Source organism: Anser anser, assembly GCF_964211835.1.
Source record: "Anser anser genome assembly, chromosome: 7".
Lineage (NCBI taxonomy): Eukaryota > Metazoa > Chordata > Aves > Anseriformes > Anatidae > Anser > Anser anser.
In genome coordinates this window covers 56456-83873 of record NC_139727.1, presented here as the reverse complement: position 1 = coordinate 83873, position 27418 = coordinate 56456, and the positions used below count along the sequence as shown (strand labels likewise).

General features: G+C 41.7%; 3 protein-coding genes across 3 annotated transcripts in view; 2 read left to right on the top strand and 1 right to left on the bottom strand.

Annotated features, from left to right (window-relative positions):
• The window catches only part of LOC310902202 (uncharacterized protein C6orf52), a 112386-nt gene extending 108977 nt beyond the window's left edge, over positions 1 to 3409 (top strand). The window contains exons 2-4 of the mRNA XM_083843358.1: positions 1433 to 1628; positions 2155 to 2200; positions 3019 to 3409. Coding sequence (XP_083699484.1) covers positions 1569 to 1628; positions 2155 to 2200; positions 3019 to 3155 — 243 coding nt within the window. The 5' untranslated portion in view covers positions 1433 to 1568 and the 3' untranslated portion in view covers positions 3156 to 3409. The remainder of the gene's footprint in view (positions 1 to 1432; positions 1629 to 2154; positions 2201 to 3018) is intronic.
• Positions 1 to 27418, bottom strand: part of LOC310902314 (uncharacterized protein) — a 114154-nt gene that overhangs the window by 42413 nt on the left and 44323 nt on the right. The window lies entirely within an intron of this gene.
• Positions 3170 to 22319, top strand: LOC310902801 (nuclear pore complex protein Nup153-like; the record flags this gene model as incomplete). Its single annotated transcript, XM_083844849.1, has 7 exons — positions 3170 to 3175; positions 15165 to 15290; positions 17472 to 17582; positions 17720 to 17758; positions 17858 to 17911; positions 20726 to 20837; positions 22300 to 22319. The coding sequence occupies 7 exons, from the start codon at positions 3170 to 3172 to the stop codon at positions 22317 to 22319; spliced, it is 468 nt and encodes a 155-aa protein (XP_083700975.1).

Sequence of the window (27418 nt, the reverse complement as noted above, 5' to 3'; positions counted from 1 at the left end):
TTCTGTTTACCTAGCATAATTCTGCAAATGTTGCCTCCTTCTGCTTTAGAATGGAAATGCTCTTCTCCAAGAGAGCACTGTCCAAACTTCTTTGCCAAAATTTTTTGATTAAATTAATATTGTTTTATTTTGAAAACAAGAATAAGCCACAAACATGTTTTCTTGCTTCGGCTATCCAGAAGAACGTCAACAGTATTTTCAGATTTTCCTTCCCTACACAACTGTATGTAGGAAGAGTGCAGTTGGAAGCAGAAGACCTAAGATGATGTATCTTCTGTTTGTTTACTACAGTAACAAGACAATGGATTACCTCTTTATTAGAACTTGTGTAGCTTTGCAGTATTGAAACAAATGTAGGTATTAAAATACACATCAGTAATACGTTTCTGAATGGCTGAGTACCGTGCTCTCTTAGCATTGAAATACCCAGCCATTGGATTAGTTTGTCCCTCATGTTTGCTTAGTTTGGAAGCTATTTCAGAATGCCTTCAGCTTGTATTCTTCCCCAAAAGCATAGAACTCACTTCTCTGCATCCCCAATTCAAGTCAGAGAAACTGGGCACTGCAAACACAGGAGGTCTGCCTGTACAGAATCAGTGAAGACAAGTCTAAACAGCGGATTTTTTTGAATATGCAGCTGGGTTATCTGAATGTTCTTTATGCAGTGTACCTCAGTTTTAGTACAGATAGCACTTGTCTTGGTTCTTGTCATTAGTCTGAAGCTGCCCCTGAGAAAATCTTGAAAGGGAAAGTAGTGAAAGCTAATCAGCTGGCCCTTTCTTCTTAAGAACCAGCGTATTTTGTAATTCTCCCACTAATAATAAGGCGTCATGCTGAAGAATCGCGATTGTGTTGTTAAGCAAGACTGACTTCACCTGAGCGGTATAGTTGGCAGCTGTTGAATGTTTAATGGACTTTAAACAAACAAAAAAACTGAGCAGGTGGAGGTAGACATGGCAAACTGACAGGCAGCGTCAGATGCTTCTTTGAAATGGATAATCTGACTCCATTCACTTCTTTCTGGAAATAAGATCTAGTAATTAACCAAACAAAAGATAGAAGGGTTAAGACTGCATCTTTAAAGCAGCTGTGCTTGATAAATGTCTCTGGTCTTAAATCAATCTTTAGCAAAGCACAGAGACTTAGCAGCAGCTTGCTTATGCCAACGCTAAAAATACTTGATGTGTACAGGTAACCATGTCAAGGCTCTGGAGTTAATCCATGAGAACAATTCCTTCTGGTATTGGCAAAGGTGAGGATGCTTGCTTCTATAGAAATGAGGTTTTGAGCTGTGACTTAAGCTGTCACTTAGGTGACTGTTTAGGAAAGCTTCCTTTTAAGTTTTGAAGTATGTAAGCTGACAAATTGTTTAAGTTCAGAACTGGGTTTACAGTTTCTGTTCTCTGACTGTATGCAACTTCTCATGTTTCAGACTGAAAGCAGAATTGCAGCGGTACCAGTCATACAACTATAATGCTTATTGCCAAGATTACCAGAACTACCACTCGCAGAGGAGTTACGATGCTTACGCTGACTACAACTACAGCTCCTATGCTCCCTATGACAGCATGCAAGCTGTTGGAGACTGCTCTTTAGGAGATTCTTTAATGGCTCCAGCTGTTTTTGAGGTAAAGATAGTGCACGCTTGCTGTAAAGAAAATATTTCACAGATAATATGTTGTACAGATTTGTGTGAATCAGCAAAAAGAATCCGAAGTTGAAAACATGCTTTCTGCTTAGTGTGAAGTTAAAAGAGCAGATTCCATTCAGAGGTGTTTGTATTTAAGTGCTTAAATAGTAAATCCATAGAATTAGTGATTTATACACCATTATTTGTTCACGCATACCAAAGAATGGTTTTGACAGCATAATTGCGTACGCTTCTTCTGTTCCTGTTCTTCTGATTTGCTTTGCTTAAAGCAAATTAAACAGTTGTTGTAAGTGGTCTTATCGTGGTCAATGTATTAGTTGTGACCTCCGGAGGTCCCTTCCAACCTGTACTGTAATATTGGCTTTCTTCTAAAAATAAGTAGATAAAATGCCATCTATCCTTGTAGTTGTAGGAAGAAGGAATGGGTTGAGACTGCAGCACTTTGAATCTGTGATGCTTTCTGAAATGAGTTATGATTAAACTTAGCCTTTTCTGTCTTTCAGGAATCTTCAGTTATGACTGCAATCGGTGATGACCTAATTACTGACGGTAATAAGGGTTCTATCATTGTCACTTGAGTTTAGCCATCCTTGTGCCTTTTAACAATACAAGCCAACCTCTACTGGATGAAGAACATCTTGAAAATTCAGCTGAGGTCAAACCTCTGTGGGGTTGATCTGCAATCAGCTGGGGTTTTAAAGCTGATACAGCATACACTGACCGCATCAAGTAAAACGGGACACTGTCAATGCTTCGCAGCAGGTTTCTTGTACCTGTGCCTTCATTCCCATTTGAAAATGGTCTAATACAGAATTTTGTTCTTTGTATTGGTTCCGCTAAACAGATTTTATATTAGAAACTCAGTAATATGCAAAAGCTTTGTTCTCCACCCTGAGGTAAAAGCTTATGTTGCAGATTCCAAAAGGAGGATTCAGCTTGCACTTACAAATACGGTACAAAACATATTTGTGTCCTGGAAGGTTTGCAAAGTTCCTCACGTGGAGGCATTTTGTGTTAGTGTTTAGAAACTATCCTATGTAACGTGTATTGCCGTAGAAGTGAATTAAATGACTCTTGGGAGGGTTTCATGGCTGATTATCCGTAAACGTTATCTTTACTATCTTAAACATTGTCTTTGTCTTTATCTTGAAAGACAATTCTAGTCCCAGCCTTCTAATATAAAAATTCCCAAAAGTTGGAGCTGTGAGGCTCAAAATTTTAGAGGACTAAATACCTCACTAAAATTAGTAGATCTAATAGCTTATTACACTTAGCTTAAAATACATTTTATTAGCCATTTCACGTGAAGTTTTTTTGTGCGCATGCCTCAGATTTGATACTTGGACTTACCAGGCTTTTATTTTCAGATCCACAGCTCTACTTGGATGTTGATGAAATGAACAGACAATTCACGGAGACAAGCGAAGAACTCTACGATTCACTCATGAATTGTCACTGGCAACCTCTGGATACGGTCACTTCTGAAATCCCCTCTGCTATTTAAGTGTCTTCTAGAGCATGACCGTTATGGCCAAAGTGCTAAAACTACATTTCTTCTACATTATTCTAGCTCATAAGTTTTAAAGCACAATGATAGGTTGGGTTTTTTTTGCTATGCTTTTGACAGTTTCTGTAATCTTTTTGTTCATCACTCCCTTCTTGGAGCATCATGAAGTCATGTAAATATTCGAGAAATGTAAAGAGGTAAATGGGGTCTAAAGATAGACTTGCCTGTGTAAATAAAAAATTTGTTTCTGCAAACCTGCCAGCAAGGGATTTTACTTGTACCTGTGTGCAGCACGTTCTCTTCCGGCTTATGGAATTTAACAAGGTAGTAAGGGTATTTCATCTGTCTTTATTTTTATATGGGCATTAGGACACAAGCAAAATCTAGCTTCCCCTTGTTTTCCTGGTTCCTTAGGTAAGCGACAAGCCAAGCCTTTCATGTGCTTGCTTAGACTGGAAGTATGTATGGGAGACACTCACAGGCCTTGCTATGGAAACACCTGTGCCCACTTTTTCCTGCAGGCTGCTGGCTCTAACTGTACTACTGATACATGCTAGGTCAGCTAAAATTGGCTTATAAATAGGGTATGTTAAGCATATGGAAGTGTAGACTTCAACTGCCATAGCTACAAACATCCCGTGGAATGAGGATGATGTCTGCTGGCACTCTCTGCATCAGCATTCAGTTTTCCCTTGCCCTTCTTACTGTTAGACTTCTCAGCTGACGCTTTACAGCGAAGAAATTGCTACAACATAATCCGTGTTCTTAAACCTAAAAAAAAAAATCTTGGAGAAAACAACTTGCTGGTTTTCCCTCCTTGCTGGCAAGGAGAAAAATAGTCCACCAGGAACAACAAAAAAATCCTAGTAACAGCTCCTTAAGTTATACCCTCTGCTACCCTCTCTGATTGCTCTGGTCTTCCTTCATTCGTGGTAATGAAGTTTTTAAAGCTCTGGTAGAAGGATGACAGCACTCAAGTCAAAGGAGATGAGAGCAATGAGGAAAGCTTTGCTTTAAGCTAGAGCAGTCTTGCGAGTTGCTGCCTTTATGCTGTTCTTATCTTGAAGGGTACAGAGTCTTTTCCAGTCATAGGGACTCCATAACCCTATGAGTATGGAGAAATAGTTGCTAATTAACAGTGTGTATAATAAGTAAGTGAGGCTGGAAACAAAAGAATATTCCTCCAAGAAAAAAAAGGAAGCAGAAATTACTGTACTTAATAGCTGGGGAAGCTGTTAAAGCTAGTTGACACAGTTCTGGTACTGCCGTGTGTGTTTTGGGGGCAACATAAACCATAATTGCTGTGATGGCAGGTAAGAATCCAATTCTTTTTTATGGCTTAGTGTAGTCAGTGAAAGCAGTGGTCCTAAGCTGCATGCTGTTCTTAAATGTAATGCAAATTCTCTTTTGTGACTCCTCAGTACTTCCAGGTTACTTGTAGCTGATCACCAGCAACTGCTTCTGTTAGCTATTAGCTGTTGGGTTTTTGCTAGGAATACTTTCAGTCCTGAATTGAAATGATGACATCCTGAAACAGAAGAGGCTCTTGGAGTATTGTAGGAAGCACATTCTTCCTGGTTCTAGTGCAGGTGTAGACGTAGGAGGAGACAGAAGGCAAAGAACCTCACATAGGTGGAGGGGGTGAGGTGGCATCACAGTTAGAGCTGTTGCAGTTAACTCTTCCCAAAGCATGAAAGCAACGTGGCTGGGAACAGGGATTTGTTGGGTTGCTTCTTTGTGTGAGCCAGGGAGTCTTTTGAGGGGCAGATTAATAAGAATATGACACAAGGTAGAGGTGGAATAGATGAAGCAAAGAATTTGGGTGGGAAAAGGGTTGCTTGTACGTGTCTATGGAATTGTTTCAGGGGACTGAGCTGGGGCAAATTCAAGATAATAGATGCAGCCTCCTTGAATTTGGATGGCAGTGCTGAAGCTTCAAAACCTTACAAGCTTTGATGCCACTTCAATTGTAGTGCATAGCTGTGGTACTTGAGCTCAGAAGTGCAAACTGCACAGGATTTTTTTATCTATTTTCTTCAACGTGAGCAGCAAAACATCTTCCAGGAATGTGCCTGGGTGCTACGCTGCTTTGACACGGCTTGCTTTGCATCACCAAACACAGTAGTTAGGTTGCATCGAGTACTTTGTGGAAACATTCATTGTGTTGTCACCCAGAAATGGGATGCTACAGATGTGTGTTGGCCCGGCAGTATCAGTGCTGTTTTTTGGCCTTTGAGAGGTTGGTCCATAACATGTGACCTGTGTAACGAGAGGCCCACATAGATTGGTGACTTCATTAAGTCTGATGCTGTGGTGGTGTGTGACCCAAGGCCCTGAACGTCAGAAAATCAGGCTGTGGCCACCTATTTTATGCAGACTTTGCCTATTAACAAGGTCTCTACACTGTACGTTAGAGACGTGCGCCTCCTTTTCCGGACTAGATAGCGAAAATACCAGTTTTGTAGTTCAGTGAATGAGATTGGTTGGGCTGTTTGTTCTCCAGAGCTGAAAAATGTTGGGAGTGTATTCTCTTGGAGTCCACAGAAATGAAAATGATGAGAGGAAGAGAACGTTGGTTGCAGCCCGCGTGCTGCTGTTATAAAGGAGTTCTCTGATGTCTTTTTCCCTCTGCTGAGACTTATCAGCCTATCGTCCTTTCCTGTTAGGAGCGCATACCTGGCTTGGGATGGTGTGCGCAGGGCAGATTCTTTACCGTAAGAGCACAGTGAATGCCAGACTTCTTCCTGTACTGCCGTGTTAACCGTGAGTCACAAATTCAGGAAGCAGTGATTGCATCGGAACTGCTAGAATGCTTTGCGGAGTCTTTTTACTGGGTAAACTTCACAGCTGCAGTTACAACTTCCAGCCTGTGTTAGCTGAACACATCGTACTGGTGCCCGCCATCAGTTTGACAAAGATGGGATTGCAGTAGGAACTTGCTTTCTTCCTTCTTTTTAATTAAACAAGTCTTTGAAGCAACTTTTCCAACACCGCCATACTTCACTTCTTCCAGTTATTTTCTGTTTTACTTAGCTGAAATGTTTTTTTTTCTTCCAAGCTTGAGGAAGTTTTCTACAAGAATGTCCCGTAATGATTTCATAAACTCTTTTCGTTGTACCTAGCTGCAACAGAGAGTGGGGGGAAGATTGATCAAATGGTGATGATCGCTGTCATTCTGCTGGACACGCAGATACTTGCCTTTCGTTTTGGCTCATTTTTAATACCAATTAACTTCAGTGCCTCGCGTTAATAGACACCGTTTGACTGCATCGGCAAATGTTTCTGAGTCGTGTCATTAAAGGCCTGTCACCCTATGGAAATCCTTCTAAATAAGAAAAATGGCATTTAAATAAATAAATAAAGCAGCGTTTGAACTTATGAGCAAACCTAGCGTAGCTGCCTTTGACGCTGATCTGGAGGAGAAAAATCACGTTATCACGCTACTATGGTTGCCTTAATAGGTTTGGTGTACATGAGGGAGGGAAGTATTATGTGATGTTTGCCTAGCTATTACATGGCCGATGCAGGAGGGGTTTTAGTCAGTTCCCTGAGCACGTATTGTTGCAGAAGTCGGTGATTTCACTGCCCAATGTCTGTTATTAAGGGCACGATTCATGTCCCGTTATCGTTTTTATTATTTATTTATGTGTTTATTTTCTGGGGCGGCGATCTGTCACGATGCCCATCGTTCCCCTGCCGTGGGGTAGAATTTAGCGTGACGACTGCCTCCCGGACCAACGGGGCCACGAATCCGGCCTAAAACACTGCTTGTGCGTTGGTTGTCGGCGTGGGGGCTGTTGGTTGTCGGTGCGGGGGTATCGGTTGTCGGTGCGGGGCTTTTCTGACGAGCACTGTGGGCTCGGGGCGCCGTCCCACGCCCGGCGCGGTGCTGCGGCACACCAGCGGTCGGCGCCACGGCGCGGGGAGGCTCTGGAGGTGACTCCTAGCCCCGTGCTTACGGTGGCCGGGCCGGGGTTCATTATGGCGGCCGGGTCCTGAGGGCGGGAGCGGGAGGGCGGCGGGACCGGGACGGGACCGGGGCGGGGCGAGGAACGGGAGCGGCAGCGGGAGGGGGGGGCGCGCGTTCCCGTGAGGGGAGGGGGCGCGCGAGGGAGGGAGGGGGAGGGTGTGAGAAACACTCCGTAGCCAATAACTTGGGCTCAGGCGAGGAGCTCGGCGAAGCAGGAATTTATTCGCGATCGCAGTGGCGGGCGTCCCGTCCGTGCGAGGACTACCGCACACCAAATTTCCCTGGTGTATTGCCAAGCACTTCCCCGTGCAAGGGCTTACCATACACCACATTTCCCGAGACTCTTCCTTTCTCTCCCTTATCTCACGCTTCGTCCGTCTCCGGCCGCGCCCCTCGCGGAGCTGCGGAACCGCGGATCAGGACTCCACACTCGCTCCGTACAAAAGTACGTCTCAATCACACGGCACACAGAGTCTCACCCGACCCCCAAGGCAATACTTCCTATTTCTTACCTTGGTCTGTGCACAGAGTTACCGGATCAATTCTCAAAGCCGGAGTGCCTGCCTTCTTCCCTTCCCCACTCCTTCACGGATCCTGCCTCTTTCATCAGTCTCGGGCCCTCTGTCAGCTCTCCGCAGAACCGCCGCCGTCGATGCACAGGACCGCTGAAATCAGCGGGGCATGCCTTCCTGCTGCTGCGGCGGTGGGGCTCCCCAGTAGGCGACTGGCTCCCGGACGAGCCCCCAAATTGTGAGAAACACTCCGTAGCCAATAACTTGGGCTCAGGCGAGGAGCTCAGCGAAGCAGGAATTTATTCGCGATCGCAGTGGCGGGCGTCCCACGAGCAGGAGCGCCCCTGCTGGTTCCAAAACCCAGTTTATATACTTTTTGATGACGGGACCCTCCCCTGTTTCCCCACTGAGGGGGTGATCCAGGCTCACAATCTGTCTGATGCTTCCCAGACAATGCATGGCCTTCAGTTGCCGGCCTGTTAAATTTCGAATTTCTTTCGACTTTTTTACTGGTTGAAGCGGTAATGGTTCTTCACTTACCTGACTTGACTCAACACCGTGATTTTCCCCGAATTGTTCTACGGAGTCTGGTTGTCTGCATTTTACAAGGTCGCCTGCTAAGCGTTCTTATCGCTGCAAGCACACCTCGATACCCCATTCCTTACCTTTAAACAACGTAACTCTGCAAAAACAACATTTTTATTCCCACGAGGGGCAGGGCAGGCCCCGCGGCGCGTGGCGGCGGGGGGCGGGGGGGCCCCGTGACGGCACCGAACGCGGGGGGGGGGCGGTATGGCCTCGGGCGGCGCGACCGGTAGCGGCGCGACCGGCAGCGGCATGGCCGGCGGTGGCAGGGCCGGTGGCGGCGGGGCGCCGGGCGGCAGCCCAGGAGCCCGATCAGGAGGAGGAGGAGCAGGAGGAGGAGGAGGAGGAGGAGGAGGAGGAGGAGGAGGAGGAGGAGGAGGAGGAGCGGCCGGCGGCAAGGTGAAGAGGCGGCGCCACCGTTTGGGCGCCGCGAAGCCCCCCTGTGCCAGGAGCAAGCGGGTGAGGAGCGGCCCCCCCACAGCGGGCCCTTCCCCCTCAGCCCACCAGTTACCCCCTTACTTACCCCCTTACCTTACCCGCCCCTTTATCCCCTTAGTTACCCCCTACCCACCTCCTTACCCCCTTAGTTACCCCCTCGACCGCTTAGTTACCCCCTTAGTTACCCCCTCAACGGCTTAGTTACCCCCTTAGTTACCCCCTCAGCCCCTTCCTAACCCCCTCAGTTACCCCCTCAGCCCCTTCCTAACCCCCTCAGTTACCCCCTCAGCCCCTTACTTACCCCCTTACCCCTCTACCCAGCCCATTACCCCCCTCCTCCCCCTCCCCTTCACCCCCAGCCCGCTGCCCTCAGGACCCCCAGTGCCACCCCCAGGGCTTTCCCCGCTCCCTGCACCCCTCCTCAGCCCATCATCAATTCTCTGAACGTTACCTGCCAGGCTTTGCTTCTCGTTTGTGCTGTAGGGTACAGCAGGTTGACGGTGAAAGCGGTCCGTCAATTCGGGGTGTGAAAATCCCCGTGCTGGAGGGGGGACGCGCCGAGATCCCTCCCAGCAGCTCTTTGCTAAGAAATGTCAGGACGCCCAGAGAGATGCTCTGGAGATGCCCTCTGCACATGTTTGTTCAGCCAAAACCTCTCCGCTATTAAATGAGCAACGTAGCTGAGGGGATTGATTATCATATGCAAAACCAAGGGAGCGCTACGCATGGATAGCTGCTCATTTAGGTTTTTATCACTTGCAGAAATGCCAAGTCCCTTATACCACATATTGACAATCAATCTTGTCCATCTAAAGCTGGCCTGGAAGGGCAATGCAAACATTCCCCACGCTTACAGAGCAACCGTTGAAACCTCTGGCTTGAACAGTGCATTAATGTTGAAAGTGCCATAGCTTGCGTGTGCCGACACTGTGTAGCTAACTGATAAACCTTACACGTGGATTAAAAATAATCAGTGGAGATGGTTTTCTAACTTTTCCATTGTCTGTTATCTCTGCGTGTTTTCCAGTAGGTTTATTTAAAGAGTGTGCCAGAGCAAACACGTGCGTGGGGATATCTGGGGGATTCTGCACAGAGAATGGCTGCTGCACATCCAGCGCAGATCAAATTAACAGTAACTTATCGGGGAAGAATTTTAATGATTTGATAAATAGACAAACTGATAGGTGTTACATGTGTGCATTTATTATAGCAGTTAGCTTTGTAACCAGACGAATCGTGCAAATGTTCATAACGTAAAAGGACGAGCTTTGAGCAGATAGCTTGCTTAGAGCATTTGTCAATTAATTTCAGTTTATTTTCAATATCATGTCCACTCTGCAGAAGGTTCTGTGGCTTAATGTTAATTGTCTCTCAGTGATGCAGTTGGGGAGGCACGAAAGCGACCGATGCGATTTTGTGAGGTTATACCTCTGGTTCTGATCCCTACCCCGCTGTTTTTCTCATCCTTCCCCCTACAACTTTAGTCGATAAGTCGATTCTTAGAAATACTTAAATAGATGTGTTTTGTGTGCTTGTGATCGTAATTACAGCCCACCAAACCCTCTGTCTCTTACCATTAAGCTCTGAAGGTGCCTGGGCACTGTAGGCAGTATAGTTAGCAGCTTCAAAGTTCCTGGGAACTAGTCCTGGATCTAATTTACCTTTTTTTTTTCCCCCTGCCTGCAGGAGGGATGATTAGCAGGATGCCTAGCTCATGATTGTCAGCTTTCTGGATATTAATTTTTATTATTAATTTTTATTATTAATTATATTCATTTATATTAATTTATCTTTTATTTAACCGTAGTTCCTGGGGCTTTTGGTCAGGTGGGAATTCTCCGATCGTACCCGATGTATGCCGCAGAGTCAGTCTTCTACAAAATACAGCAACAGCTTTAGAAGGCTCTTGCAAGAGGAGGTGCTGGTGCTATAGCTATAGCTGTGTTTCTTCCAGGACATCTTCTGGGTTAGCCTGACTGTTGAGAGCAGAACTGGTTTTTGTGCGTATAGTCACTGCAATTCAGCATTACTAAAATTGAAAATATTTAGATTCACTGATTTTAATGGGTAGTATGGTCCTGACTGTCGCAGTAGATAATTGCTGAACTTCTGGTTTAGTTGGTTTTCACGGGAGGGTGCGAAGAGGAAGAGTCCTGGAACAAGTCTGTAGGTCAGGAGCTGTTCAGGCGTAGAGTTTCCTGATAGCCTTGCAGATTGACGACCTGCTGGTGAATTTTGGCAGAGGTTTCAAAACTTTGAACCTTGCCAAGGTCACTTGGAAGTGCAGAAAGTGATAGGTAGTTGTAAATCAATCTTAGGTGAATTTAGGTTTACCAGAAGTGTAGCGATCCTATGCCAGGGATCAACCTCGTCGTCGTCTTCTGAATATTTGCTGTATAATATCTGTCTTCAAGGTCCGTGGAAGGTGGTATCCCAGCATATGCTGTTGACTGCGTTTCTGTAATTAAACAAGTGTTTTTTCTTTCAAGCAGGGATTAATTAGCAGAATGACAGAAACTGTGAAAAATATTGTACCGGCCTGGCTGCAGAAGTATTTCAATAAGCGTGAGGAGGAGTGTGTAGACAGAAATGAATCTGCAAACCAGGAGGAGACTCCGGTAAACTATCACCACGATTATTCAGATGAAGATACCATAATCGATGAGAGATTCACGCCTGAACCAGCAGGAATTAGTAGACGAGGTATGTGAAAAATCATTTGTAATTCTGGCCATCTGTATTTATTCACAGATTTCTAGTTTTGAATCTGAATTTCAAAAGGAAATTGGAATGAGGGTTTTGACAGAATGAAAAAAACCCAAAAAAAGTCAAAACAACTGTTTGTGAAACCGTCTTAGCTTTAAACTGTATACACAGTTACGAAGCATACATCTTATGCTCTTGGAAGGCATCAGTTAACTTTAGGTACTCTATTAGCCAGGTGCTAAATGCTGAAAATAAGTCATTTGCAAGTGTGCTGGGTTGCATTTTCCATCTTTTAAAAGATATGGAATGAAAATCTGTCTAATTGCCTAAGGCAATTAAAAAAATTAATTTGTTTTGCAGTCTTCGAAACAAAAGACTAGATGCTAGAATGGCAGAGGAAAATTCCGTCTCGTGTCCCGACTTTGTTTGTTTTGTTTTGTTTTTTTTTTGTTTTGGGCTTTGATCAATTTAGTAAAGTTCCTCGTTAACTTGATGGTGAACTGGGGAACTTGTGCACGGATGTGGTTTATGAGATTATTATCCTTAAAATATTCAATAACTTTAAGGTCTACGCGGGGGGAGGGGGTGTCTTTGAAAAGGTATTTGGACCGTTGGCAACGGGGTTTGCAACTCCTTTACCTCATGAAAGATTAATTTGTCTTATATCCAGTGCCTCTCACTGTTCCTGTAGTCCTGTTGTATAAATTTGCATCTATTCTTATTTGAGTTTCTCTTAAATTAGCTGTTTTGGGGAAGTCAGCTTTTAATAAGTGAAGAAGTTTTGTCTGAGCGTGCGTAGGTAACCATAGATAATGTGGAAAGTCAGTTGCTTCTGTTGTTGGCAGAATCAAAAAATAAGGAGGAAATATCTTTGCCTCCAATCTCATCTAATTGTAAACAAGGAGATTGATGGCTTTCTGTGTAGCTGTAGCTTGGGAATGAGTTTGGAGAAAAGAATAGAGAAGGTCTTCGTGACTGAGGAACACATGTTGGCTTTCCTATGTAACTGCGTGAAAGGAGCTTTCAGTAAGAACAGCTGCACTGCAAGCTTGCTAACTCCAGGAGATCAGGAGCAGGTGGACACCCTGGAACCTTTTGCAGCTTATGTTGCTGTCCGTGGGTGTTGCTTACTATGCTTAAGAATAAGATTATTTTTTTTAATTATTACTACATTTTGAAACCAATGTGTTTCTTCAGTTCTGAGGTATCAGTGTGCTGGAGCCTATATTGGGTGGCCTTCCGCCTGAAGAACTTTCTGTATCTCAAACGGTGCTGTCCTAAAAATCTGCTCATGGTTTGGAGAGCTAATTAGTGGTACTGCAGTGGTTATGAAGATTGAACTAACTAGTTTAAGCTTCAGTTCAAGTATCAAGAGGATAGTGGCTCAAAGTCATTTGAATTGCCCAGATTCCTGGGAGAGACAGTAGGCTTTCATCAGGCAAAATACCCATGAATAGTTCCATTCATTTAGCAAGATAGACTTCAAGGCCACCTATTCCAGGCCACTGGCATTGTTTGCAGACCCTTTGCTTCAAGAGGGAAAAATGCTCATCTGGTTACTTGGGTCAACATCCTTGTCCCTTGGGTCAAAATCCCAATAGTTAATGGGTAGGAGATGATGTTTTGCCTCTAACGTGAGCTGATATGGAAGAACTTGGGAAAAAAGTACTGCAAACGTTCATTTTCATGTTGTGTATTCAGATTAATGTAACCTTTGTTCCAATATTATGGAAGCTGCAGTGTTATCTGTAATTTACCGTGTAATCTCAAATTTTGTAAAGCTTATTGCAAGCTGTACATGGGAGAAGGAGTATATATGTTTGATTTAGTGAACGGCCAAGTCAGCGTTAGAGCATTTGAGCACGGGGTCAGAATGTGGTGTTGTAAATCCTCATAGTTAACTACTTCTGGATGCAACATTAATACTGTGTATCGCAAGCAGTGTTGTTGTTGTAGCCAGACAGTTAGATGCAACCGTATCTGGGTGAGGAAGAAGTTAAATTTGGCTTCTCTCTTTTTGCGCTTAGAACTTGGCAATAGCATGGCTGTCGATAGGAAACAGGTTTTGGCTTCTGTGAGCTTGTCTATAGCAAAGCTAATTATCTCCCTGTTCTTGTCTAGAACCATCCACAAGTAGATCAGCACTGAACTTCCCAGTTGTGTTAACAAGGCCCTCTCTTCATCGGAGCCGTCTGAATTATACCATGCTGGATTCTCCTGTCCCACCTTGTCAGCCCTCGACATCTTCTATATTTGGCATTGGCAGTCCTAGGCTGTCCTTCATAAAAGAAATAGAAGATTCTACCTCTCAACAAGACGATGATAACATCTCAACAACCAGTGATTCCTCCTCTAGAGCATCTGATGAAGGTGATTTTTGTGTTCTCTGTTTAATTGACTTTTTTTTTAATGTGAAGTACCTTGCGTTCTTTAATATTCCACATCACCTTAGTAAATAAAATAGGTGAATGTCAACTTTGGATGCGAGAATTAAATTGAATTTTTAGTGTTTTAGAAGTATATAATCCTATCACCTTTTTAATAGAAGCGTGCTTTGGAATACGTTTATGATACCCTGATATTAGAAAGAGTCAATGCTGAAATATACACGTTCAGCTAGGTTATATGTAAATTTTGAACTGGGACGGTAGGAAATCAGGCTGACTTGCCGTAGCTTGACAACTAGGCTGATTGTCTAGAAGGAAGAGTGACTCAGAATATCTAACAGACAGCTGGTTAAATGTGAATAAGTGCAGGTGACAAATAGGAACACGAGATGTTTTCCTGTGTTTCAGCAAGAGAAGATAAAGAAACTACTCTGACATAAGCTATAGGCTGTTTTTTGACCTTTCTTGGTAGAAGGCTTCAGCTGTCAATACTTTCATGTCTTTTGCCAAATTCATTGAGGAAAGCACACCATTTTAAAATAAAAAATAAGCATCGTGTCGATGTAGGTTGGTACGTAGGTCTTCTCGCTGAAAGGGCGAACAGCAGGTTTGCAGCTTTTTCTAGTCCCCCATATAGACAGGGACTGACGTGTGCTCAGCAGGTTTTGCAGAGAACTTTTGTACAGCTGAGAGTAGAGTTGCTGGGCTTTAGCAATATAACCTGAGTGCACTAGAACTTTCTGGTGTGTCTTCGTAAAACATACATGGGCAGAAGATCGTTAACTCTTAGAGCAGCCTTTGGGGAATCTTCCAGGTTTAAAACCTGTGCGATTATGATCTGTGCTGGCCTCCAGCCTTTTACCAACACAGAAAAAAGCTTTGTCCGTACAAATGCACTGATGTTTATGCGGTCCTCTTTTATCTTAGCCTGAAGGAAAAAAAAATCTGCATTGGAAGCACAGTATTAACTTGGTAAGATTGGTGAAAACTACTTGCAGCTCTGTGAACAGTTTTCAAGTTTGTAGGTGATACTTGGTTTTCAGTCTGTACGTGAAGTTGATCTATTTAAAGAAGCTGAAGTCATGCTTATTTTTCTGTATTGAAGAACTTGAATTAGTGTGATCTTTATTGTTAAAGTTCTGTACGTACGAGAGGCATTTACATCTAGCATACGTCATTTTGGCAGATGTTGCAGTTTTAAAAAATACTTCATCGTCACTGCTCTGGCCCACAGAAGCTGAAAGAACTCATTCCCTCTCGCAGCATTCTGCAGCTAGCTCTAAGAAACCTGCATTCAGTTTATTTGTTTTTGGAGGACTGTGTCCTGTAAGTACTGCACAGTATTTCTTTTAATCAGTTTGAATGTGTACCTGTTTTTCTATCCACTTCTCATACTGTGTTTCCGTAGGTACGTGGAAGCACGTCTGTTTTTAAGCAAAACCAGCTTGGGTTTTCTCCATTTTACCCCGGAAAGACGGCCTATGCCGGTGGTGCAGCTGTAAGATCAAGGCAGCCAAAGACGGAACCTTATCAGGTATGAGAAAAGTAGTGTAGTGGGAAATAGTGATGGAAATAAAAAAAGCAGCACTGCCAAAGGAGCTTTGAGCAGGGAGCTGAATATGTGGTAACAGTTGCTCTTCTGCCCTCTTGGTCTACAAAAATAGACGTCTGAGATTGATTTCTGTTTAAATTCTTTAATGACAGTTTTTACCACAGGTAATACTTGTCAGAAAGAACAAGAATGACAGTTTGGGCTAGTTGTTGGTAGTTGGGGTTTCCTCTGTTGTTAGGTCTTTCAAAAAATTCCATTTAAGTGCCATTGTCTGCCTCTGACTACATTACGTTAAAATAACTTGATGCAAAAAAGCCAATGACAGCATAACTTTGAAAACTTGTGTTTATGGTAGCAAAAGCTACAGTAGTCAAACCTGGCTAATATTTATCTGTGGATCTTCTTTTCCAAGCATGCCTACATTCATGCTATGGATATGTTGTATAAACCTGCAGTCTTTGAAAATATCTAAAATCAACTTTGCTGATCCTTTGTTCTTCTGGTACACAGAGGCATGCAGGACTAAATGCAGTCCCAAGATAAGCAGTAACATGCTTTCTGTTTTGAACGATTCATATAGTTCTTGGAGAGAGTTATTTGCCCCCAAGAGTTCTTGGAAATAGCAAATAAAAACTGCTGACAACTCTGATTAGCTAGAGCTGAATCGAAAAGGAAAGTCAAATCAGGTTTGGTAGGAATGTATTTAAATGAAAGTGACTTTTATCGATAAATCAAAAGGAATTTGAAGAAAATGAAAACGCGGGTTTGCTGGCTCTGTTCTGACAGTCCATTTGTGCAACGGAAAAAGGGCAGTACAAGTACCTCACTTACGGGAAACCTTGAAACCTTGTGGTGCAAAGCTGGGAACCCTCTTTGGTCGGCTATTTTTGTTTTTTACAATATTACTGCATTATGGTAAAAAGAGGAACCAAAATACTAGGCTTTTAAAGGAGAGAGTAGCTTGCTTCTTGCTGCTTGCTGTGAATGACAGCAAGGTACTAGAGAGTCCAGCGAAGGGCCACCAAGAAGATCAAGGGACTGGGAGCACCTCTCCTCTGAGGAGAGGCAGGGACTGCTGGGCCTGTTTAGCATGGAGGAGAGGAGGTTTGGGGGGATCTTATTGGTGTATATAAATACCTGAATGGATGGTGCAAAGAGCATAGAGAGCCATTGTGTTTTCAGCGGTGCCCAGTGCCAGGTCAAGAGGCAACAGGCACAAACTGAAACGTGAGGCTCTGTCTGAGCATCAGGAAATGCTTTTGCACTGTGCGGGTGACGGAGCCCTGGCACGGGTTGCCCAGAGAGGCTGTGGAGTCTCCCTCTTTGGAGGTCTTCAAGAGCTGACTTGACATGGTCCTGGGCAGCCTGCTCGGGGTGGCCCTGCTTGAGCGGGGGGGTAGACCAGGCGATCTCTAGAGGTCACTTCCAACCTTAACCATTCTGTGGTTCTGTGAGTCTCACTTGTGTTTTTACACGCTGCGTGGTCTGCTTCCTGTCTTCACATCGTGTGATAAGCACAGTGTGGTTATATGAGGGGTTTAACCTGGGAAGAAAAAAAGTCACACCAAAGGAAGTTTTCGACTGATATTTGAAGTTGGGTGGTGCAAATAAACAGTTTACTTTTTCAGTGTAATGTTTAGATCTGTTACAGTTTAAATCAGATCTTTATCTTTTAAGACAAAGATTTGCAGCCAACTTTAATCTTGGGGGAAGGGAGGAAGCAAGAGAGAAGTAAAACTAGTTCCTGGTTATGATTGTATACACTGATTTTAAGATGGTACACTTAGACCATCGTGAAACTCTGAGGTCTGTGTTGTTACTGAAAATGCTTTCTGTACCACAAGCCTTTTCTTGAGTTCTGTTTCCCTGATTACTGCTTCGGAGGCCTTAGCAGTCCTAGCATCATCCGTCTTGACCTTTTACAAGTACGGAGTTCTTTTATTGCTCGTGCAACAAGCACGTGCAAGATGCACTGAGGCCCAAGGTAAACTTCATTAAACTCCGAATGTATTCTCTTCTTTATGGCTTAAACTCCCAGTGACTGCATTTTTCTCTGTCATCAGAATATATTGATTGTATCATCAGTGTAGCCTTGGGACGTAAAATACATGCCTCTTTAGCTCAGAATTGACCATTGTAACACTTAAAATGCTAATTTTTCAGGCACAAAAGAGAGCGAAAGCTGGACAAGAAACTGTGCGGTCCCACGCTACCTTGAGTACCTCAGCACGGCGCATCTTGGAGGCAGTGGAGAAGCTGTCAAGCCCTTTGTTGGTAAATAGCACTTCTTTTAATCTGTTTTTGCTTCATGTGTTTATAAAACTTAGTAAATGTGCCATCAAAGCATAAAGATAAAATTATTCTTCCTTACGTTGTGGCCGGTTTAATTTATTGCGCTGTTTTTTCAACAGGATGCTAAAAGAATGGCATCTGTTTTGCTCCTGTGTTGTGTAAGTTGACCATGAACCCCCACATTTTTGTTGCAGGGAACCCTCTCTCTCAGGAGAAAAAAATTGCCCTCTAATAGTTATGCTTTGTTTTTTCCTCAGCCTCCGGACATAGATAAACTGGATATTACTGACTTCCAGTCCAAACGAAGAAAGGTAAGAACCAATAATGTCTTAAGCTGAGGTAGATAACTTTTTCAATGCTTTATCACTATTAGAAAAATTTTCTCAAACCTCAGTGACAACATAGACATCAAATCAAGTTAATATTGGCATGTATCCACAGTAGATGATGGGCTGTGAAGATTACTCAGGTTAAGAATTATGTTATCTTTGTAAGTTGAGAGCAACAACTCTAGAACACACCAAGTCGTTTTATCTTGTCCCCCAACTTGGGGTGAAGCTGCATATTAAAATTCCTGTTGAGGCAAGTTTTCTCTTGAAGAAATGATCACAAATAGAAAAATACTGATTGAGTGGTCATATAGACTTTGTACAGACTTCCGTGTTCATTCGGGCACAGAAAACTAGTTTTTGTGCTTTTTATCACCATTCAAAGTAAAGAGGAGGAAAATTGTTAATTTCCGACGCTATAAATCTTACGCTCCTAAATTCCTATTTGGAGGTAGCACAGAACTGGTGAGAATGCTGTGGTAAAGCATGATTTCCTTTCATTTTGTTTAAAAAATGAAAACTAGTCATCTTTTTTTGATGACTTTAGTTAGGGGTATCATTAAATTGCAAAACTGTACCAGGCACAATAGCTCTTGGTGTATTAAATGCCTAACTGGGGGAATTAATATTTTTCATTTTTACCTTTAAAACCAGCGATGAACCATCGTTGGAGTCTGATAAATTTTCCATAAAATTAAATGGGCATCTCTTTCTGCAAAAACATCTGTGTTTCCAGTATCAGTCTGAGTGTACAAATGACCACTTGTTAAGTGTATGGGCTTCTTAGGCTGCAAATCAAAGTGGACAGTAATACTGGTTGCTTATTGCTTTTAACTCTTTCAATCTCTGTATTGTTTAGCCAGCACAATCTCCATTTGGTAAAGTTCTAAAATGAATGTAGCAGCAACTGCTTAGTTTTTAGGGGGGTAGAGGTTTTTTTTTTTCTTTTTCTTTTCCGACGCTATAAATCTTACGCTCCTAAATTCCTATTTGGAGGTAGCACAGAACTGGTGATAATGCTGTGGTAAAGCATGATTTCCTTTCATTTTCTTTAAAAAATGAAAACTAGTCATCTTTTTTTGATGACTTTAGTTAGGGGTATTCTTGGGCTTATTAAATTACAAAACCCTTAGATGACCACTTGAAGATCAGGTGACTGAAGGAAATAACAAGATGTGCAAACTTTTCATCTTCTGTTCTAATGAGCAAAGGGACAGTGTCTCAAGAAGTTTCTGTGCTAATTCCTTGATTGGATGGATGTATAATTAAGTTTACAATCACTTCAGAGTTTACAAACATCTCAGATTTCCTGGACCATCTTTTCACCATCTGCCAAATTACAAGGGCATGGAGAAGTGAAGTATATCATAAATATTATCCAAATAACTAAAACCAAATCTGGTGTGAATTCTCAGTTATATTATAGCAATACACCTGTGATAAGGCATTAAGAAAGATCTGCCAGATTTGCAACAGAGAGCCTGAAATTGTCAGCCACTAAATGAATGTTGCACGCAGCTGTCAGTGGGTGAAAGGAGATAGATTGTCTATTCATAATACTAGAATTCATAATGGTGGCGGGAGAAGGGTAGCCCGTGATGAGAAGCAATTATTTGCTGAGGAGACGATCATGTGTTTTCCTGCTAAAGTGAACATGCGGTTGACGGAACACTTGTGCACTCAGGCTAAACTTCTGCAGTGGGTAGCAGTGATGTGGTATTTTTCTTATTTCAAGGAGCTGTACCAGGCAGAATAGCTCTTGGTGTATTGAATGCCTAACTGGGGGAATTAATATTTTTCTTTTTTACCTTTAAAACCAGCAATGAACCGTCGTTCACTCGAAGTAGATTTGTGAACTTACATAAAACATGTCTTATTCAAGGTTTCAAACTGAATGTAATATTTTTTAGAAAGATGTATTTTTATATACTTTAGAGAGAGTGTGAATTCTATTACTAAGAGCTGGGAGATACTGTGAAATTAAAGCTGCAGCGTAAACAAAAATTTCCTGTTGGTATTGATTTGAACAATAGCATGCTTCCTAAGACTGTATTTTCTGATCCTTAAGACCGCAGGCGGAGCCATCGGTAAATCTTGTAGCCTTTAGGGTTTGTTTTCTGTCTGACAGTTCAGTTAAGTCAGTTTTGCAGAACACGCAGTGGTCTGTGTTAAAAATTAACTCTGGTCTGTGAAAATGCTTTGAAAAGGGAAGTCAAACCCACTACGTGAAGTGCATCTAATGCACATGTAAAGCATTGGATCATATTTTAATGAATGAGATTATTGTAAGACTGACAAGTTGGTTTTTTTGAGTGTGTTCTATTGTTTGTGTAACTTTGAAGAGGGAAAATGTAGGGGATGTGAAGCCCAGAAGCCTGTATAATTAGTTGCTTAACACTTCGAATGTTAAATTAATGAATTAAGCTACTGAAAAAAAAAAATCACAGTGTGGGCAGAGGAAAAGATAGGAGCATATTCTAGGAACATGGGTTATTTTAATTATGGTAGCATGAATTATTTTGTCTATGAAGCTAACTGCCAAATTTTGAAATGGAATTCAGTCAGACTTTGGCTACTTATATATAGCTTTATGGATTTCGTTACTGGTTTTCTGGTGATTTCCCTCTACAAGTTGAACGGTCTTCAGAATTTTCAAATCGTATTCACTGAGTGCCAAGACCGATGGGGGGAGGTTTATAGTTCTGTAATTTGTTTTCATCAATAAATATTGGAATTAATTTGGGTGGACGTAAGGATAAATTGATTGCTGTTTCCCTTTCAAAACTGGAATCCCAGAATGCATTCCAGCCTCCACCTGTTAAGAGACTTGTGACACCAACGGTAAACCGTCAACCGATGCGTTATACGCGGTATTCTGAACCATCACCGACTTCAACTACTCAGTCCAGCAAAATTTGCCAGAGAGTAGACACAAAGTTCCAAGTGAGTACATTTTTGAGTCCTTATGTGCCTGTTTTTTTTTTCCAGTCTTGGAATGTTTCTCAAACCAATTGTTATCCTATCTTTGCAAAAAGTACTGATAGTATGTTTGAGGCGAGCTTTAAGGCAGTGGGAACCATTGTGAAATAGATTGAGCTTTTATGGATTTAATTCTGTTTTTGGAACACTCAGTGTCTTGTGGTTGTTTTCACGATGTCATGATGTGCTATTGAGTCATCCTGTTCTCAGTGAAAGAATATTAAAAGACAGAAATGTTTTCCTTTTATATTCTCATGTACACAAAGCTGTCACTGATGAAACATGCTCGTGTTCTGTGTAAACTATTCCAGGTGAGCTATGTGCTCCAAGTGAGAGTTCTGACAATGTGCTGAGTTATCGGTTTTGATTGCTTTGGAGTAGATGGAGTCTAATAAATTTTCCATAAAATTAAATGGGCATCTCTTTCTGCGAAAACATCTGTGTTTCCAGTATCAGTCTGAGTGTACAAATGACCACGTGTTAAGTGTATGGGCTTCTTAGGCTGGAAATCAAAGTGGACAGTAATACTGGTTGCTTATTGCTTTTAACTCTTTCAATCTCTGTATTGTTTAGCCAGCACAATCTCCATTTGGTAAAGTTCTAAAATGAATGTAGCAGCAACTGCTTAGTTTTTAGGGGGGTAGAGGTTTTTTTTTTCCTTGTTTGTTCATAAATGACAGAAAACAGAAAAGTATGTCCCTTTTACGGGGTTGGTAAACACAAGTTTTGATGAAAACTCTCCCCCCCACACACACAATTTTTGTCATTTTGTTTAAAATAATTACTTTCTTTGTTAGAGGATTTGACAAATTTGATTTAGTGTTCTATCAGTTTGTCCTCAATGCTGAGTGAAGCAGTGTGCTTACTTTAGCCCCAAAATTTAACTGAACTGTACCCACAATGCTGAATTAGGGAACAACGTTAAGTAGGTGAGGTGTATTCAGTGCTATAAAATTAAAAATAAATAAATAAAATAAAAACCACAAAAAACCACATGAAGTGGTTGTTGGTACTTTGTGTATTCTGTACATATTCAGCTAAGTCTTGAACTAAACTTAACTTGCAGGGGATGAGAGAGAAGACTTTGCCTGCAGAACAGCGAGCAGAACCATCTGAAAGGTATGACATCTATTAATTTAAAACTTACTTGAAGGAAGAAAGACATCTCCTTTTTCAGTACGGTCTGCACCTGAAAGGTGGTGACAGTTCTCAGTAAAAGGAATGGGAAATCCAATGAAAATTTTGTATTTTGAGGGAGCTGCAAAGTCTGGATTGTGTTTGAAGATCAATATAACTTTGAGAAAATTGTTGTTTTTATGAACGGAAGGAAGATGAGCAAGAATAAAAGTACTGATACACCACTTTTTATCCCAAGTTTATCTTCTGAGTAGGATACGAAGATGGGAAATGAGGCACGTTTTCTGTATCCACAGAAAGGATCTTTGCTATTGGAGGCCTAATTTTTTCCTTCTACAGGAAATATGGCTCATTTTGTAGTTTAACTAAATCTGTAGCGTTACAAATTTTGCTTTGACAGATATTTCATGGTTTATAACTCAGTTTACTTATAACAAAATAATTTGTCCCTCCTAATGTTCCCTAGGGGAAAAGCTATTAGTTTTAGCTATTTAATTGCTTGCAGTTTGAAAGCTCTGTCCTAATGGGATGATTCTTTCAGAAGTATTCTTTAGAAGGTGAAGTAGGGGAAGTGAGTTACAGTTCAGGAGGATGTTTATTGATGTGTTTTTTTCTTTATTTTTTAAGCAAAAACATGGAGGAAGATTTATGATTTATTATTCTTTTTTTTAATACTCCTTTCATGATGAAGTTAATTGTCTGCTTTGAGTTCACATGAAGACCATGTGTTCTTTAGAATCATTTGAGGCCAAATGCTAACTCATCTCTAAAATAAAAAAAATCCAGCAGAATTAATTGAATTTCTTCTTGAGGAGACTGCTTTGTGTTATACTGCTTTCTTGGTTTAGGTCAAATGAGTTATCCTCCAGATAATATTGATGGCTCTTCCTTCTGGGCAAATGGTGTTTTGGGTAATAATGCTTGAGTTAAGGGACTTTGCACTCGGTTTTTAGGGGGTCGCTCTTTTCAAAGAACAGTAGCAGGGAATTTTGTTGACTCTATGCTCATCTGCCAAGCAATTCTTATGTGACCATGGGCATTCTTTGGCTTGCAGAAAGAACTCAACACTTTGTTTTGGCATCTAAAAGTTGGACTTCACAACAACCACCTTTTTAGGGGTGGAAGCGACTGGCTTTAAGGTTCTGGTACAGGTGCAATCAGGTGCTGGGTTGTAATTATGTTTTTTTCAAACTGTTCTAAATTGTCTCTGTTAGAACTCCTTTCTACTTCTCCATTTAGGAAGGAGATAGAGCAAACTCATACTGCTTTTGATTTCGTTCACAAAGTTTATTGCAGTGCCCTACCTTTTGTTTGTAGAGTAGGTAGTGGTGGTAGTGTTTTTTGTGATGCTGGTCTCTGTTGGGTGCCATGTTCTGGAGCAGGAGCACCACACTGATCTGCTGGCAAGAGTCCCTTTGGACAGTTGAGTTGGAATACTCAGTAAATCTCTGGCCCACCAATGCTATATATCTATGTGTGTGTGTGTGTGTGTATATATTTTAAACCTGAGTCCAATTGTAGATTAGACTTGCTTGAAGGCTGACAATTGTCTTTGCCCCCTTGAAGCTCACAGGTGTTAACAGAAAGAGGAATATGGGCTGTTATGGGCAAGCGATAGTTGTCTGAATGAAGATCTATTTTGATGTAAGACTTTTTTCAGAATTCTAATGGATTGACAGTTTGGATTAGAGAAAAGTCTGAGCATCTGCCTTAGGGATCTGTCTTCCTCTATGCAGTTACAGTGCTAAGCAGGCTGTTGTCAAGTATTTGACAAGTTTAGACCAGTTCTCCTCCTCAGTATTGTGGGAGTTTGACCTGGTGTCTTCCAGTGCGATCTAATGCACTTTTGTACTGACTGACTGATTGGCTGCAAGATAAGCTTTGAGGTCACAGTTTTTCCAGGCATACTTCATTTTCTTGCCATAGTACTTTTGTTAGAGTTATTCCCTATTCCACTTCTGGTTTGGGTTATTTTTTCCCCATTTGCTCTTGGATTAGGATATCTTTCTGGTTTTGAGCTAGGCTTTTTTAAGTACCAGAAAAACGCCTTTGTATGCCTTACAAAAGGGATCTGTATTCATGTCTGAAAAGACTTCTGGAATGTTGGCATACCCAAACACCTCTGCTGTTCCTGCTGATGGCCACATGAAAGCCAGAGCTGCTTCTGAAGCTTAGGCCATATTACCTTGCCACACAAGTCTAAGGCGTCCCTATTCTATCAGAGCTGTTGGCAGTGTTTCCCATGTGTATGTGTGCATATGTGCACTCTTTCTGTATTTTTGTGAGCTGTTCTTTTATATCCCTGCAAAAGATACACGTGCATCGCAGAATCAGAGAACCAGTCCTATTTAAAGGAAGCACTGGAAAATAACAATCTAAATCAGCTCTTCTATTTCAGGTCTTCTGGCTTAGTCATTGTTCCCGTGTGAACGGTGCACTTATGTATGTCCTTTTCATTGCTGCTGTTAATAAAGTTTTTCCTATTTAGAACATCAAGTATTTACCAGCGTTTAGCAACTTGTGAGACAGCTTTAGTTTTTTTCTGATCAGCAGGTTTCAATTCTAGGACTAATAACAGCTCTAATATCTTGAAAAAAAAATTTGGCTGGTAATTTTTTTTTCTCTTGTTTCCCCCAACTTCTGTACTGTCGTGTGCTAGCAATGTGACCAGCTACAAATTCAGTACTGCTGCGTCCAGTGGTCTGTCTTCAGGAGTGAGTAGCGGAGGCGGCAAAATGAGAAGGGAAAGAGGAATACACTATTTATCAGGAGCTGTACAAGAACAGGTAAGTGACTCTTAAATTAATTGCTGTCACTGAGCTTACTGAAGTAACTAGCTAAGTGTGTCAGTTTTATTGCATCATAGTAAATTATAACAATACCGCTTTATTTTTGCATTGTTTTTGTTTTCTTGTGGGTTTCAGAGCAGGCTCCAATTGATTTCCTGTGTTTGAATACCTGAACTTTGCTTATGTAATTTTGAAATTTTTAATTCTCTTACCTTCTCTTCAGATTCTTCAAACTATAACATTTCTCGTTAGCAATTGAATGAATGAGTCCTAAGAAGAGAAGTTTTGGTGAAGGTTTGTATAGTTTTTCTACAGGAATGATACTTGAAACGAGTGCCAAGTATAAAAAGAAAAAAAAAGCTTAATTTTTGGTTTCATATTTAAGTCATACAGAAAGATACAGGCCAAGAGTGTGAAAAAGAGTAGTAGAAGAGAGCATTCTGCATGTCTGCTAACGATGACTCAGTTTTTGATACTCACCAAACTCATTGTGAGAGAGTTTTTTTCTCATTTTAATAGGAAAAATCTATTCCATAAAACTATGACCATGAATATTCAGATTATTTTTTCTTTTATTGGATGTTATATAAGCTGCCTGTAAGTTAATTTAAGTATTTACGTTAACATTAAGTATTTAATTAATATTAAGTTAATATTAAGTATTTAAGTTAATTTAAGTTTCAAATCATTAAATGGGACTTCCAGATGATGCAATATAAAGAAATCATAAACACTGTTGTTTATTCCTGTAACGCAAATAAAATAATGGTCCAAATATCAAAAGTTCCATAAACTTTTCAAATCAAAACTGTGAAACAGATGTAAGCTACAGGATGCACTGAATATCAGTAGTACCAACTTACATCCCTGCCTAGTCATTTCTAAGTAGATCATGATAGTACTGTACAAATTTTGGTCAGATTTCCTATGCCATTTAAAACATAACTCATCCAATCTTAGTAATCAAATAAAGTAAGTGGCAGGGATGAAAATTGAAGTTGTTAAGAGGCTGTTTTCTGATTTTTATATTTGCATCCTGATACATGGTATAGACTGTATTTACCAGAACACAATCTTCAGTGCTGCTAGTCTGACTTTCTTTGGTGCTTTTTGTGTTTAGTTTGGTTGTTGAACCTACCTGCTTCTTTAAACATTACCTTTTTCCACGTTCACTGCTGTAATGACTTTAGAAACTTTGGCAGCTATCCCGCCTAATTTTGCAAGAGGAACACTTTCTCACTTGTCTTGAGAGTGTACTCTTAATTGAAGCCATGCGAGGGTAGTTAGAAAGGATGATGCTTCTCCAGAGCTTTGATGACTAAAGTATAGAAAAGAAAGAAAAAAAATGTGATCTGTGCGTCTCTGTTCTGCACAGGTTTTGAGTTAACTTTCAGTGTTCTTGCTGTACAGTTGTTGAATAGAGTATAATGTGGAAGCAGGCCTGCCATAAATTAAAATGACGTGGTAGACAGAGGTGGGGAGATCGGGATTTCTTCTGGAAACTTGCTTTCTCTTAATTTGTATGGATTTTTGTTCTATTTAATTTTGTTAATAAATTGGGTGCGATGGGGTGAGAAAGTAGTATGTCTTGTATAAGAAAAATTAAAATTTGCAACTTTAGGAAGTGGAGGAACCAGTGCTACCGAACATACCCCTACCCATCAGTGCTGCATCGCTGCCTCAGTTCAATTCTAGTTTCATTGGTAGTAGCGCTGTCTCAGCGTCACCGAGCGCTGTTTCAACAGCAGCAATGAGCACGGCAACTCCAGCAGCTGCGACGGGCATGGCAAATCCATCAGAGGTGGAGGGCATGACAGATCCATCAGAGGTGGAGGGCATGAAAGATCCATCAGAGGTGGAGGACTTGACAGATCTATCAGAGGAGGAGGTGGAGGACATGATTTATACAACGGCGACGTCAGGCATAACGTGTTCAACAGTGCCCTCAGGCTTGACATGTCCAATAATGGCGGCGGGCATGCCATACCTGCTGATGACAAAGGACATATCAAGGTCAACAGCGGCAACGACAAGCGTGGCAAATTCAACGGAGGCGGCAGGCATGGCAGATGCAGCAGCGATGGCGGCGGGCAAGGTAAATCTTTATGCTATAAATAATGTTTACAATGAGTATACTGCTTTATTGCGAGTTGACTTTTTCTGTGGTGCTCATGAAACTAACAAATATTAGTTTCTATGCAGCTGAATGAATTGGGGTTGTATGCCAGTTTGGGGAAAAAGGCATAAATGTTTTGATTCTGCTTCTCTCAGTCTTAGAGCCTGCCAACTCCCATTTAACGTGATTGTATAACTGCTTCAAATGCTGTGGAAGTCTGCGGGGGAAGGGGGGTGTGGACTTTATGCCAAGTTATTTATAGTGGTTTTGGCAGGGGTAGAGTTAATTTTCTTCGTAGTAGATGATGCTGTGTTGCAGATTTGTGAGCAAAACAGTGTTGGTAAGGCACTGGTGTTTTAGCTGTTGCTGAGCAGTGCTTACACAGTGACAAGTCCTTTTCTGTTTCTCACGCTGCCCTGCCAGCGAGGAGGTCGGGGATGCACAAGAGGCTGGGAGGGCACTCAGCCA